Source organism: Meles meles, chromosome 12 (genome assembly GCF_922984935.1).
Source record: "Meles meles chromosome 12, mMelMel3.1 paternal haplotype, whole genome shotgun sequence".
NCBI classification, from domain to species: domain Eukaryota; kingdom Metazoa; phylum Chordata; class Mammalia; order Carnivora; family Mustelidae; genus Meles; species Meles meles.
The window spans coordinates 80,579,895-80,596,585 of NC_060077.1; the positions used below are offsets into that span (position 1 = coordinate 80,579,895).

Sequence of the window (16,691 nt, forward strand, 5' to 3'; positions counted from 1 at the left end):
GCCAACTGAGCCACCCAGGCACTCCTGAACTATTTTAATTTTATCTTTATGTATGATATGGTAGGGGTCAAGAATTAGTTTGTTGCCATGGGGATGTACGTGTCAGCTACACATTTATTGAAATCGATCCTTCTTTTTCACTATATCTTGTTGTAATCAAGTGACTATGTATGTGTGGCTCTGTGTCTGGGCTCTTATCTGGTCCACTTGTCTATGTTTCTGTCTTGCACCCAAACCATGTCGTAATTACTATATCTTTATAATAAGTCTTGATAACTTGCAGAGTAAACATTTTATTTGTGTTCTTCTTTATGATGTTTTTACCATTCTTAGCTCTTTGAATTTCCATATACATTTTTGGTATTAGTTTTTTAATATCCACAGTAATCTGAGATTTTGACTGATACTGATTCAAAGCTATAGGCCAGTTTGAAGATAACTGTTGTATTTCATATATTAAATCTTATAAATTGTAAACATGTCATCTGTCCATTCATTTATGTCTTCGTTTTTCATTAATACTTTGTAGTTTTTAGAGTAGAGGTGTTAATATATATTTATTACATTTATCTTTAGATTCTGTCAAATGCATTTTCTGCATCTATTGGAATGATCATAGAAATTTTCTCCTTTTGAAAAATTAATGTGGAAATTTATAATATTGAGATATACTTTGAATTCTCCCTGGACATAAAGTTACTTACTCTTATTGCATTATTCTTCTATATATATTGCTGGATTCGGTTTGTTAATATTTTGTTCAGAATTTTGTGTCCACGTGCACGAGAAAAGTTCATCAATCACTTTTTCTTGTAGCCTTGTCACGTTTTTTTTGTTTTTTTTTTTTTTAAAGATTTTATTTGACAGAGAGAGATCACAAGTAGGCAGAGAGGCAGACAGAGAGAGTGAGAGGGAAGCAGGCTCCCTGCTGAGCAGAGAGCCCGATGTGGGACTCGATCCCAGGACCCTGAGATCATGACCTGAGCCGAAGGCAGCAGCTTAAACCACTGAGCCACCCAGGCGCCCTGCCTTGTCACGTTTTGGTGGAAAGAGTTTCTTGGCCTTATAAAATATATTGGAAAGTTTAATTTTTTTCCCTAGTTCTGGAAAATCTTATGCAAGATTAGTCTTATTTCTTACTTAAAAGTTTGGGAAGATTTATTCATGAAGCCATCTGGGTCTGGCATTTTATTTATAGGAAGGCTTTTAATTATCAGTTCAATTTCTTGGTAGATAAAAAGTGCTCAGATTTTCTGTTTTGGTTTTGGTAAGTAACGTTTTCCAAAGAATTCATCAATTTTATCTGTCTTGTCAAATGAATCAATGTACAGTTCTTTATCAGTTAATTCATTATCTTTTAATGTCTATAGGACCTGTGTCCTCTTTTTTATTCCTCATCCTGGTCATTTGTGTTTTCTCTGTTCGTCCCTTGATAAATCTTACCAGGAATGATAATTTTGTCAGCTTTTTTAAAGAAATTGTTTATTGTTGATTCTATTGTGCCTTTGTTTATATTCATTGTTATTATTTATTATATTCTTCTATCTACTTGGGTTGATTTGCTTTTCTCTCTCTACCTTCTCAAGATAGAGGCTTAGATTAAAGCTTTTATTCACATATTTTATCAAGACACTTTTATTTGGTTTTTACTTACTTGCAACTGAAGGTGTCCTAACTGAATAGACTCCCATTTACATAGCACAGTGCTTCTCAATTTTCAGTATGTGTACGATTCATGTGGGGATCTTATTAAAATGCAGATACAACTCAGTAGATTTGGTGTGGGACCTGAGATTTTGCTTTTCTAACAAGTTCTCAGGCAATTCCAGTGATGTTGATATGAGGACTACACTTTGAAAATCAAACTGGGATAGTGGAAAACAACACTGGAAAAAAATCTGCCAACAGAAAAGAATCAGAATTGTTTGTATCAGAAAATAAAGTAACATAAAAGTAACAGTTTATGAATTATCCTTTGATTTGTATTTTTCATGATATATTTTGTAGCTTTGAAAGCTATTTGGTTTTTAAAAGATTTATATATTTATTTTGTAAAGAGTGAGTGCAGTGGGGAGGGGCAGGGGAGAGGGAGAGAGAAACTCAAGCAGACTCTGTGCTGAGCATGGAGCTCAAAGAGGGGCTCCATCTCATGACCCTGACGTCACTACCTGACCTGAAACCAACAGTTGGATGCTTAGCGGTCTGTGGTACGCAGGCACCTGCTATTTGGTTTTTTAAACTAGAATTTTAATGTATTAATTTTCTTTGACATTCAAAACATATTATAAAAAGTCATTGGAGGGCACCTGGGTGGCTCAATGGGTTAAAGCCTCTGTCTTCAGCTCAGGTCATGATCTCAGGGTCCTGGGATCGAGCCCCGAATCGGGCTCTCTGCTCAGCGGGGAGCTTCTCCCTCTCTCTCTGCCTGCCTCTCTGCCTACTTGTGATCTCTGACGTAAAAAAAATAAATAAAATCTTTTTTTTTAGTATTTAAATTTATTTATTTTTTCAGCATAACAGTATTCATTGTTTTTGCACAACACCCAGTGCTCCATGCAATACGTGCCCTCCCTATTACCCACCACCTGTTCCCCCAACCTCCCACCCCTGACCCTTCAAAACCCTCAGGTTGTTTTTCAGAGTCCATAGTCTCTTATGGTTCGTCTCCCCTTCCAATTTTTTTTTATAAACATATAATGTATAAATCTTAAAAAAAAAATCATTGGATTTGGATTCTATACCTGTGTTCTAGTTGACCAGAAGCCCTGGAGCACAATTTATTCTCTTAATCAAATTCACTTAAGAAGACTGAAGAGGAAACCACAGGGCCCTTGTATAGTGTCAACTGCCAAAAATTAAATGTTATCTTGGATAGAAATTAGGAGTAGCTATTTTCTTTTTCTTTTTCTTTTTTTTTAAATTGTGATAAGAACACTTAACATGAGATCTACACTTGCAACAAATTTTAAGTGCATAGTACAGTATTGTTAACTCTAGGCCTGATGTCGTACAGCAATTTTCAATGAAATTCATAAGTGATCATCTTTATTCAACAGCTAAAATGGCAGACTGTGAATTAGCACCTGGACAGATAGAGAAGAACATCAGGTATATGTTCTTTCATTTTTTCAGGCGGCAGTTAGAAAGGAGAGCAGGTGTTTGTTGTGGTGTTATAACCATATGGGAAAACGGAAATCTGAGGGAATTCAGCAAAGGGCACCGGCCTGTTGTAAAGTCACCAAGGATTCATCTGTGAGAGGATCTGTGTAGGCACAGAAGCCACTCCTGTTTTGATGAAGCGTTAAAGTATGTGAACAATAACCCCGTTCATTGTTTACATCAGTTTCAGGTGGATCATCCACATCACAGTCGTAATTGGGAACAGTCATTACAGTAGGTAAATGATAAGGGAATGCCTCTGACTCTGTATTGACAGATGTCTGTACTTCATCGCTGAATAGATTAGATGAGAATTCTCTAAGGCATTTGAATAATAGGAAATTTGCCAGGGAGAATCCAGGTGCCCTGAACTGAGAAGAAGGAGACCAACTAGCACACAGCAAACTAAGCAGTGGCAGAGCTTTATAGGAGAAGACAGACTCGGGAAAGAGACGTGGAGTGGTGAAGACAGCCAAGGGAGGTGCGCCTGGGACAGCAGCAACAGAAGGCACATCTTGACAGGAGCTACATCAGCCAATGTTTTCATCCAATGTCTTTGTAAACTGGGAGTCTGTGAACCTTCCAGATCCTGATTTTGCTTATTACAAAATAGGTAGTAATTACCACTTTAAAACATGATTTCTTTGGGGCACCTGGGTGGCTCAGTGGGTTAAGTCGCTGCCTTCAGCTCAGGTCATGATCTCAGGGTCCTGGGATCGAGTCCGTCATCGGGCTCTCTGCTCAGCGGGGAGCCTGCTTCCCTCTCTCTCTCTGCCTGCCTCTCTACCTACTTGTGATCTCTCTCTGTCAAATAAATAAATAAAATATTTAAAAAAAAAACAAAAAACATGATTTCTTTTCCATTGTGGAGATGAAGTGAGTTGGTACCAGCTAACTGGAATGTTCTAGATGAAGGTTTTCTCAGGATATTGGGTGGAACCAAGATCCTGTGAAATTATGACAGGCCCTTAAAACAACCCAGTCTCCTCATGGCAAAGACCTTTCTAATTCAGAGGTTACAGTGTGTTGTTTCCGAACATGATGTAATTTACTTATTCCTGGGTAAGAATTGGGGTACAGGAGACCCATGAGAGAGTTTCCTTACAGGCCTAGAATCCTCTATTGCTGCCAAGCAAATACTCTTTTTCCAGGAGCCTGGGTGTTTCAGTCGGTGAAGCATCAGACTCTTGATTTCCACTCAGGTCATGATCATAAGGTTGTGAGATCAAGCCCCACATCGGGCTTTGTGCTAGACGTGGGGCCTGCTTAAGATTATGCCTCTTCCTCTCCCTCTGCTCCCCCCCTCCTTTGTACTCGCTCTCTAAAAAAAAGGAAAAAAATAAATTCTTTCTCTTTTCATGATGTACTAGGGATTGGGAGTACAGAACACTTTTGTAAAAGTAAATGTCACAGGCATCTAGATGTTTCTTCCTGGTTCATAGACATGTTATCTGAAACAATTGAAAAGAATATTCATTGTTGGCAAATATCCTAGTGATACTAGCCCTTATTTAGAAAGGACCATTTTTGCTCTTTGTTTTGTAAAAACAAACAAACAAACAACAGGCAATGAGAAACAGGTCTCAGAGAGGTTCTAATATCTTCCCTAAGGAGAGGGACAGGGAATGAAAAGGCTGATGGGACTGGTGGCCAGCTGTAGCTTGCAGAGACCCTTCTGTAGGTGCAGGGGGCCTCTCAGTGACCTGCCCTCAGTCTTCTTCCCTCTCTGAAGGAGCAGTGCCTGCTCTGATGCCCAGAAGGATTTGGTAACCAGAATGTGACCTCCAGGCTGAGGATAGTGCTTGTAATTGGCACCACACTTGAAACAAGATAAACAAACTTGGGGCTCTATTCTGTTTTCTCCTCTGAAGTTTTCATCCCCTTGTGATTAGAATAATCAAATTAAGATCTGGTGTTCCACATTGTCTCTGTCTTTAGCGGGATAGCTTTGATTCCTAAAGTTCCCCTAAGTTGTCATTAAACTTCTCCACTAGAGTGCCACCTGCCGAGTGATGCGCCAGTCTGCTCATTTTCTGACCTCTCGTTGCCATTTATTTGGGGCTTGCTGAAAAAAATGCTAGACTTTTACTAGAGAGTTTTTATTTCAGTTTCTCTGGCTCATTGATTGTTCTTCCTAAAGCTGCTTGGTTAAACCCTGAGCTGGCGCCGTTTTCTAGACCTACAACATCCAATGGACAACCTTGGCTAATCAGACTCCTAAGAAACTTCCTCTTGGCAACTTGTTTACTCTTATTTTGAAGGTAATGACCGTAAATAGCAGAATAAGTGCAACAGTTTACAAGCCATTTTAGGAAATTACTGGCTTAAATAAACTCATCTCAACCAGCCCGTTTTCTATGCTTCTGGATACCAATGTGGATGTTTGTGTATGTGTGTGTGTGTTCAATTTGTCCTTTAGAATTCTCTGTAGATAGTCTTTCATATTTTCCTTCAAAGTTGAAGTCCTCTTTAATGTTCATTATTTAACTCTATTTCAGTCTCTCTGAATTTGATCATCTTCCTTTTATCTGCACTAACTACATAAAACTGAGTCCCCGTTTTCAGATGTTTACAATCAAATCTGTTATGTAACAAAACCTCTAAATAAAAATGTTAACAATATAATGCAGGACAAATTACCAAAGTGTCAAAATGAATCAATCGAGCAAAAAGCAAAAAGCAAAAATCAAGCATTTCTTATGTTTTCAGCTGGGGTGATCTCAGTGCTAATAAAGGAAGAGGGGAGGACATTAGCACTTATTAGGGCATCCCCGTGGCTTGTTGACCCCTCTGCTGTGACCGTGGAGGAGGATTTTAACTATGTGGTGGGCATTAAGGAGGGCACGTATTGCATGGAGCACTGGGTGTGGTGCAAAAACAATGAATACTGTTACTCTGAGAAGAAATTTAAAAAAAAGAAGGGGCAGTTAAGTCAGGATCTTATTCAAGTGCAGCTTTCTCTCACAGTTGGCCACATTTCTACGTGTGTGTGCTGATATCACCCCGGCTCCGTCCCGTGCATTCTCTGCACTCACACCGGCCAAGAGGGCTGATCCTCCTCTTTCTGCTGCAGAAAGTACATGGTTATAAATTGTTCCAGCCTGTCCCTGCTGGTCCTGAGTCTACTATCCCTGGCTGCAGGGGCTCCTGCTTTCCTGTTTGATATGTGGGCCAGCCATCTATGAATGGGTAGACCCTGCTGAGTTAGGAGCCAAGTTCACTGCAGCCATGAATGAAAGAAAGACTATTCTGAAGATGCTTCCTGCTCTGAACAGAAAAGTCTGTGTGTGCATAGACCCTATAATGCCACGGTCCCCCAGGTGAGTGCTGAGCTTGTCATCTGCCCTCTGGGGTTTGGGAGTTGTTAAAATTCCATTTCATCTGCTGGTGTACCTGGGAAGGTACGGTTCCTAAGTAGAGCTGTTCACAGAGCTACTTCTTGGTGCGACTAGGATAAAAAGAACCCAAAAGAAAGGACAACCATTTATGGAAAATTACAGGAAAATGGTGTAGCTGTACTACTGAGAGTTTTCAGTAAATATTCAGTATTTTCAGCCTCTTAGTCTGTACTGGCTCTTTGCCTCTGCATATAATCTTCCTTGAAGCTAATCCATTTTGAGAAAATTATCCCTTAATAGTATATGCCCCATTCTGTTCATCCAGCTTGTTGATAGAAGAGTCTGCACTCTGTTCCTACACTCCTGCATCTTCCATTCACTTCTGTTTTCCAGATAAGACCCAAAGCATCTGGTAGCCGCTTCAGTATTTTACCGGAAATTGGCTCTTCCTCTCATGTTTTTCTGTTTTTTCATCATTTCATCAAATGCATGGAGCACTAGGTGTGGTGCATAAACAATGAATTTTGGAACACTGAAAAAAAATTAAAAAAAACCTCATTCATGTTTGCAATTCCATTCTCAAGTGAAATACACTAAATTTCTAGTTGGAAAATTTTTGGAACATCTTTCAGTTCTTTCTTTAGTGAAATGACTGACACCTCATTCCTGAAAACTCACTCCTCTCTGGGCTTCAGTGATAACCCCCCTCTCTAGTTTCTCTCTTGCCTCTGTGATCATGACTCATGTCTTATTCTTTGTTCAGAAACCCCCTAAAAACTGCCATTAACAAGGCACCCAGTGCTGGCTTTTTTCCTCTATTTGTTCATATTTCTTCCTTCCTTCACCCATCAAATATCTATTGAGCTCTTCTTATAGATAAACTCCATTCTAGGTGCTATAGAGAACACACTGGATATTAATATTTTAGTGATAAGGCCAACAGTGTATCCTGATGAACCCAAAATGGAATATAAAGCAAAGAGAAATTAGTGGTGACTTCAGAGATTTCGTTCTGATCAACTGGAAAGCTCCAGTTGCCATCATCTGATGTAAGCAAAGCAGTAAGAGGAGAAATTTCAAGTGGAAAAACTAGGGATTTAAAATAGACTTGTGGGGCACCTGGGTGGCTCAGACAGTTAAATGTCCAATTCTTGACTTTGGCTCCGATTGTGATCTCAGGGTTGTGAGACTGTGCTGGGCGTAGAGCCTGCTTGAGATTCTCTCTCTCTCCCTCTGCCCCTCCCTCCACCTCTCTCTAAAAAAAAAAAAAAAAAAAAAAAAATAGACTTGTAAGTTTAGGATTTGCTATGGACTGAATATTTGTGTCCCCCTAAAAACCACATGTTGGAGCCTTCATGTTGTGATATTTGAAGATGGGGCCTTTTGGAGGGAATGAGTTCATGAGCGTGCCATTCCATGACAAAATGACTGTTCCTATGCAGCTAGACAGCAGCCATCTGACACCAGGAACAGGGCTTTTACCAGGAACTGAACTGGCTGGCACATTTATTCCTAGCCTCCAGAACTGTGAGAAATAAATGTTGCTTAAGCCTCTGAGTCAGTGGTAATTTGTTAAAGTAGCATATATTGACTAAGACAGAATTTGTCTTAGAAAGCCTTTCTAGGGGCGCCTGGGTGGCTCAGATGGTTAGGCGTCTTCCTTCAGCTCAGGTCATGATCCCAGTGGCCTGGGATAAAGCCCTGCATCAAGGCTTCTTGCTCAGTGGGGAGCCTGCTTCTTCCTCTCCTTCTGCCATTCCCTCCACTTGTGTTCTCTGGCGCGCGCTCTCTCTCTCTCTCTCTGTCAAATAAATAAATAAAATCTTAAAAAAAAAAAGAAAGCTATTATAGATGTTCAGAAAATAGTTGAAGTGATCTAACTTGAAGCTACACATTTGGGAGTCTTCAGAATAGTGATAGTATTTAATGCTTTGAGACCGTTTGAAATGACCAAAGGAGTGAATATAGATAACAGTAAAAAGTACTGAGCCCTGAAAGGAGGAATCTGCCAAGCAACTGAGATGTTTTTGAGGTAGGAGGAAAGCCAAGGATTTGGGTGTTCTATGAGCCAAATACAGCAAGGTTGGGGGGCGGGGCAGGGGCAGGCAGTGACCAACAAATTCGAGTGTGTGTTTGTCCAAATAAAATAAGAACAAAACTGATCACCAGGTTTCATAATTGGAAGTGCCTTGGTCACATTAGCAAGAGCAGCTTTAGTGCAGTAATGGGGGTGAAAGCCTCACAGGAAGGAGACTGAAGACAGAGGGTGGGAGGACTTGCTGGCTCAAGATACTGAGGATTACTCATACACTTATGTTCCTCTATCTGTATACATGCTCATGACAACCAAATTTATATGCATATCCCAGTCTCCTCTGTGCCTGGATGTTAAGTATGTTTCTCAAAAAAGCCCACCAACTCCAAATAGATCAATTGTATCCTTGACTCTCTGTTTTGCCCAACAAGAATTATGCATTGATCGGAGTCTGTTTTCTGTCCATTTCTGTTTTCTGTTTTCTCTCTGTGGTACAGTAAAAAAGGCAGAGACATTTGTGTCAGGTTTATGTGTCTGATCTTTTTTCAAAATCTCATGAATTTCATTTGATTTTGGAGTCTAAGTGCAAAGTCACTGAAGTTTTGAGGTTTTGTTCCAGAGAGAATATGAAATAATGAAAACATAAAGTAAAAACAAGGAACCAGACCAGTGTCAATGAACACTTCCATTTTAGCCCTATTGTTTTAGGAGAAATAAGACCCTGCTGTGGGAAAGGTAGAGACATGATGTCTCAGAGAAGGTTAGAGGTAGGGCAAAGTGAAAGTGTGTAGATTTTCTTTCCAGTGTTGGTAGTAAATAGCTAATAGCTATATAACTAACGGGAAAAAATTACATGCAGACCACAAATAGCAACATTTTATAAATCGTATAGTGTAAGCAAAATCACACACACACAATTACTCTGAAGCCTTGCTTCTTCTTGAAAGAAAGAAGCCAATAAAAATAGGAAAGTATTTTAAATGAAATCTTCAGGATATTGTGGCATTTATATGAAATCTGCATGCATTATTTTGAATAGGTCCATTTTGGAAACTTCGGTATTACAAATAAAACACATTTTGAACTGAGGAGGGAAACTTGTTGCAAGTAAAATTTTTAGCTTTAGTAGGGGTTTTTTCCTTCAGATGGAATGATGGCCAAATTTATTGTTGTGTTTTCATTTTTTTAATTCTAAGCAGCGGTAGTTTGAATTTAACAGTGAAATTTCTTTCACTGTTTAAAATATTAGGTTTAGAAATCAAACCAGAACAGTTTCATTTGCAGCTGAGCCCCATATAAAACCTCACCAAATAGTTCACCGATTGAGTTGCTAAAATTTTCCTCTTGGCTCTCTGTATTTGTGGGGCTTCCAGATGTCTCTCAGCAGCAAAAGCATCACTAAAATTGTGAACTGTGATTATTAAGTCCATTAACCTAGGGTCAGATTCAACCACAAGTATCAGAAATCAAAGCTCTCCCTCCCCCGAAAGTGGCAGCATTAAAGTATGCTAGCAATCTTTTATTTGTTCCTTGCAAATAGAATTTTTGCACGTATCCTCTCACTAAGTACATGACAAAATAAATGCATTATATCCATTAAATTTTCACGTAATATTGAATACATGCAAAGGAGTATTTGTCATATATTTCTAGCCCTAAGTTGTGCAGTATAATATTGAACCAGTTATCCCACACAAGAATTAGAACATTACTGAAGCCGTTGAAAACTGTGTGTTTTCCTACCAGCTCCACCCACTACCTCTCCTGATTTTTTTGGAAATGTTCCAAATGTCTTTATATTTAAAATAATAAAAATAGAGATTTACTCTTACTTGCTTCACTTGTTAGAAATAAGTGAAATACTGAGAACACATTTGAGTGGATTCCTGCCTCTCCTGCTAGGGAAGTGAGACTATCCAAGTCTGTACCTCCGTTTAACATCTTCTAGAATCTAAACTCTGATAAATCCATGAGTGTACCTCGATCCATCGCTACAGTGATAAATACCTATAGTGACAAGGTCTGTACTAGATCCTTTAAATCAATAATCTAATTTTACATTAATATTTATCATTAACCATATGAGATGATTGATATTATTATCTTCAGACTGTAGATGCTTAGCAAAGTTAAGTGACTTGCCCAAAGTTCTAGAGCTGGTAAATCCGGTAGTTGAATCCCATATGCCCTTAGTCCAAACCCTATGCTCTTTCTACTCTCATGCATTTAGTTTTGATCAATATGTGAAGGGCCAGTAACTGAGCATCAAGATGTGAGTGTAAATTCATTATTTGTAGTCTTTTTCAGTGGTGTACATTTAATATCATTGCCATCCGCTTAGATAATGTTTCTTTCTGTGTGTGTGTTACCACTTAAATTTGTGGCATAAAGTTTAATGAGGGTCAATTAATCTTTGAAGAAATGGGCTAATTGGTTATTCCATGTTTGGCCCATTATCTTTCTAATTAGCCTTTTTCAGTATCGAATATGGCACTGCAAAGTTTAAAACAATTAGCATTATTAGTGGTAACAAATTATCCTTTTAACAGTTTGTGCATGCATCCAGTATGTTTAAATACATCAACTTATACAAAACATTCCGTCAAACTCAAGGAAGTTATGAAATGCGATTTAAGAAAAGATATACAGTTAAGCCTAAGGCTGAGATTTTATTGCTCATGCTGAGTCTGAACAAAATAGCAAAACTAGTAAATCTTCATTCATGCATGGTTTTCTTCATTTATTTTTCATTTTAAAAATAATAATAATTACCATTTTTGAGTGCCTATTTATGTTGAGCATTATTCTGTGGAACTTTACAACCCTGACCTTATAATTGCCTTTTATCCTTCTAATATTCCCATCAGACAGGCATTATTATGTACATTTAATGATGAGAAAACCAACTGCAGTGAAACCTCACAGCTAAATAGTGGTGTAACCGGGATTCAATCCTAGAATTTCTTTATGGCTGGGAAGTGGTACTTGTCTATAGAAGAAGATTCTTGAAATTTGGTTCAGGAAATCTGGATGGGGAGTCAGGAACTAGGTCTCAGGCTTTGGTGCTGCCCTTAATTATGAATGTGACATTAAACAATTTCTCTTGGTCTGTTTAGAGGATTGGATGAGATGATGACCTCTAAGATCTGTTTCCAGTGGTACTTTCTTTAGTTAGTCTGTGTCATACTGAATACTCTGTGTGTTCCTGTGGCATAAAACAAGGTCATAATTACTCACATGCTGTTAAATAATTCTTCAAAGATGTTTTTTAGTAATTTCAAAACATGTAGTGTGGGCAACAGAGACTTTTGAAGCACGTGGGGGCATGGAGCTATTAAGAGCTTTGGACACACTGAGCATTAGGCTAGCTGCTAAGTGGGCAGAAACCTTATACCTGTTCATGCAAGTTATGGTAATCACTATACAACTTGTTAAGTCAACTGCAAGTCTTGAAAATCACTTGTTTTGACAATGAAAAATAATTTCTTAAACACCTGATACTTATTAATTGAACTTTCTGGTGAAAAGTTCAATAAAGGTATCTGATGCTGCTTTCACATCTGGAGTGTGTATTCCTTACCAGTATTTGAGTTATGCTCCATCTGTATGTTCTGTACCAGCATTATTCAAATACTAACTGCTCACCCTTAACAAAATATTAAAGGATGGACATATGCATCACACTATTTATGCTGAAGTTTTTCAAAGTAAATTCCCATCTTTTTTTTTTTTTTAAGATTTATTTATTTGACAGAGAGAGACACAGTGAGAGAGGGAACACAGGCAGAGGGAATGGGAGAGGGAGAAGCAGGCTGCCCGCTGAGCAGGGAGCCTGCTGCAGGACTCAATCCCAGGACCCTGGGATCATGACCTGAGCCGAAGGCAGACACTTGACTGAGCCACCCAGACAACCCTAAATTCCCACTTCTTGGTATGGTATTAAAAACTTCTGTCCACGCAAAAACACTTATAGCAGCTTTATTCATAATTGCCAAAATCTGGAAGCAACCAAGATGTTCTTCAGTAGATAAATGGATAAGCTGTGTTACATCCATACAGTTGAATATTGTTCAGCACAGAAAGAAAGGAGCTACCAAACCATGAGAAGACACGGAGGAAATTTAAATGCATATTACCAAGTGAGAGAAGCCAGTCTGAGAAAGTTACATACTGTATGATTCCAAGGGTGTGACAGTCTGGAAAAGACAAAACTATGGACATAGTAAAAGGATCAGTGGTTGCCAAGGGTTGGGGTGAAGGCAGGAGGAACAGGTGAGGCACAGAAGATTTCTAATGGCATAACGGTGGATACATATCATTGTACAGTTGTCAGATCCCATAAATTATACACCTCCATGAGTGAACTCTAATGTGAACTATGCACTTGAGGTTACAATGGTATGTCCCTCTGGGACAGTCTTGGTTTTCCTGGAGAACAAGGGAGTGACATAATAGAGGGATGTTTGGAGAACAGGAACAATGAGTAAGACCCACTCTTAGCCCTTAAAGAAGCTGTAGCCCGCTGTTGTGCCCTGGGCGTACAGAGGAGACTGCTGGGGCAGGCAGGTTCATGCCAAACACTCACCCCAAGAGGTGGTAAACAGCCCCAAGAGGAGGTGTAGAAGTGAAGAGGAAAGAGCCAGATTTCTTTTCTTTCCGTGGGAGAAGTGGGCTGGTCCTCAACAAAGCAGCATTTCAGATGACATTGAAGCAGGCAGAGAACAGACAGCCACCACACCGGGTGGGGCATGCTTAGAACGCTCTTTTCCCTTTCTCCAGTCCCTGGCACCTCTCAAACTCACTACGTGAGAGAATGGACAGGAATAGTAGCAGAGACGAAAACACCATCTGTGTCCTGCTACAGCTTTGGGTTCTGACTTTTAGAGCAGTCTGTGTTTACATCCTCACGCTGATTTTTGCATCAGAAGACAGGAATCCTAGTGAATCAAGTACTATCTTTCATTTGTAAACTCGAACTTCACCATTCTGCTTTTAGGTAATGTTTCCACATGAACGCTGGAAGTTTCTCAGGACTTGCAATATGTAAAACATTTATATTTGATTTAAGAAATATTTTTGCATGTGATCTCTGCCCATAAGCACTTGAAGACACTATAAATGAAAGCAAAGGGTAGTTTACTGGTAATCCTCAGCCTAATATATTTTCTTTCTCTTAATTTTCAAGTACCTGTAAATTGGAAAGTATAGATTTTGTTGCTCAGTGGCCAAATCTGTGGGATGATTTTGGAAGAAAACAAGTATTTACTTTCCAAAATATGATTGTGGAAGGCTGATTTACATTACGATGTCCTCAGGGCTTTCAGGGCACACCTTCCTTCCAGCTCTTCAAGTATCAGCATGAGAAGCTCCCTTATTTTAGATATTCACAAATACCGCATGGATATATGTGTGCCGTAGATTTCGTTTGTGAAGTTAGAACCCTTGGCAATGAATACTTAGACTCCAGTGCAGCAAATAAGCAATAGGTCAACAGCCAGTCACTGCCATGTGAAGAGGGGAAGAACTCAGCTGAGTGTGTAGTTCCTTAGAGATCGGAAGCCCATCTCTCAGGGCAGTACCCTCTTTTCTGGACATTTCAGCAGAGCCTGGGTCCCTGGCAGAAGGGATGGAAAGACCTTATTCTCTGATTTTATTAATGATGGTTGGAAATAGTTTGGTATCAGGAAGTTCAGCTTGACATGTTAACTTAAATTATACTTTCATCCCTGTAACTGCTGTCTCCCTCTACCCCAAACTGAATTGCCTTTGTAGAGTATCAGACTGTTTGCTTCAGCAAATTAATCTCTTTGTCTTTGAGAAACAGACATAGTTTTATGGCTCAGAATCTTGGAGGTTTTTTTTGTTTTTGCTTTTGTTTTTAAAGCTGTTGTTCTCTCAACAGGAGCATCATTTCTATATCTGCACAGGGAGAATGAGCACATTTTATTACTTAAAATTTCAGTTGGTTGTTTTAATGACTGAGCATCTATTCGTCTATATTCCCCCCAAGTGCTACAATCAAATTTCTACATTTTAGTGCTCTATAGTGCAATATCATAAGCCACTTATTAGAATATATTGAATGATTCTGTGATTTCTATGTTCCTAAAATAAGCAGTGTCAAATACTTGTGAATAACAAGAAACATTGTTATGCTTTTAATAAGAGCTTTTTTCCTGTCTATAAATTCGTAGTGCCTACAACTTCTAAGTGCATTAACACTGTAAGCCAAAAAGTAGCATGACATTAGAAATGAACAGAGACTGGGCATTTTTTTCATATCAAAGCATCATAAACTTAAATTTAGGCAATAGATTTTCTCAACTCATGCCTTACACAGAAGAAGCAGCTGTTGTTGAAACACATTGTTAAGGTTGTGGGAGAGTGAAGAAGTCTCTGATGCATGTTTTTGGTACCTCCTCTGTCCCCATTTAATATCTGCTAGACAAATCACAAAGCCCGCCTAGGGGATAGCAGCAGACGATCTCTTTGAAGGTTTTCCTCAGTTCTTGGCTCCGGAGTGCATAAATTAGAGGGTCGATGATGGAATTACACATGATCAGGATGAGATACAAGTTAAAGTGAGACATGAAACACACACAGTATGGGTTCTGAGGACAAGAGATGTAGAATATTAAGTGGAGGAAGAAGGGGGCCCAGCAGACAACAAAGACTCCAATCAGTATGGTCAAGGTGATTGCACCCTTCATGTTGGCCCCTTGGCGGATGGCGCCAGTGCCTGGGAGGACCGCAATTCTCTTAATGTGCAGTCTGGCCATGAGGAACATGTGGACATAGAGAGAAGCCATGAGAGCCAACATGGTGAAGAACATGGTGATGAGACAGATGATAACAGCGCTGCTGTCCGAGTAGATGATGAATAGAATGCCCGAGACCGTGCAGGCTGCCCAGATACAACTTATGATGATCCCAACCCGCCTAACCGTCATGATGTTATGGTACTGGAGAGCATAAAAGATGGTAAAGTACCTGTCCACAGCAATGGAAAGCAGGCTGCAAATCGATGCAAGCAAGGAGCTACAGATCACCGAGTCAATGACATTATCAATATTCACGGTGAAACTCTGTGCGTCCGTATCAGTGCTGTTTAACAGGGTGATGACAATGGTTTCTGAGCCGTTGGAGACGCTCACCAACATATCAGCCACAGCCAGGCTACAGATGAAAAAGTACATGGGTGAATGCAGATTCTTGTTCTTGGCTATTGCCACGATCACCAGAATATTCTCCAACAAGCTTATGACCCCCAGAGTCACAAACACCTCTGGAGAGACAAAAAGTTGCTCATAGCATCCTCCATCAGAGTAGCCTTTGCCGAGGGACTCACTTGCGTTGGCGTGCTGTCCGTAGGTGCTGCGGTTCCAGAAGTGGAGAGAAGTGTGCATGCCGTGGTGGACGGTGGAGTTCATCGTGACCCGAGTGGGTGCAGCTCCCCCCGGACACTGCTTCGATCTCTCTCGGGTCAGGTAGCCTCAGGGATTTTCTCCATGTCTTTGTCCGACCGAAAGTTCTGAGGCTGAAACTGGCATGCCTGTTGTAAGTCAGTGTCACATGCTCCAAAGGCTGGAGACGGAGCTTTTCCTGCCTTCCCGGGACAGCTCTGAGCCCCTGCACTTTCAAAGCTTAGGCTTCCGAAATGCTCGTTCTCAGTGCAAAGAGTCTGCTCTTTGCTTTTTTGTCCTCACGCCCACCTTAACTTTAGTCTCGGGCATTCAGTCCGGTCTTTTAAAAATCATGCTCCTAGTAGCTGCTGTGCCACTAGGAGCTGAATCTGTGTGCGCGTGTTCACGTGGGCTGCCTCTCAGACGTCCTAGTTCCAACCTGAAGCGTTGCTTTGAGTGTTCGTAGCTGCTGCTGATTTTATGGTGTGTGAAGGGAAAAAAATGCTCCCAGCGGCTCCTCCTCTGCTCCCCCCCCCCGACCAATCCAGATGCACAGCAATTCTGTGAGGCACCGGTGATGTTCAAGATACAAACTGCAGGGCAACACCGAATCAGATGCAGAAGCGTGCGGAGCGGGGAAGCTGGCAGGATGACAGAGACGGGATTTGCCTTGTCAAGTTTTCAAGGGAAATGACTTGCTCCCTAGAGGCCATTCTTTGATGTCACCACAAGCCAGCCACCCCAGGGTTATTCCTG

At 40.2% G+C, this 16,691-nt stretch overlaps 1 protein-coding gene across 1 annotated transcript; it reads right to left on the minus strand.

Moving 5' to 3' along the window:
- Positions 1-14,963: 14,963 nt before the first annotated feature.
- Positions 14,964-15,962, minus strand: MC4R (melanocortin 4 receptor). Its single transcript, XM_046025623.1, has one exon. The coding sequence runs from the start codon at positions 15,960-15,962 to the stop codon at positions 14,964-14,966; it is 999 nt and encodes a 332-aa protein (XP_045881579.1).
- Between the last annotated feature and the right edge of the window lie 729 nt (positions 15,963-16,691).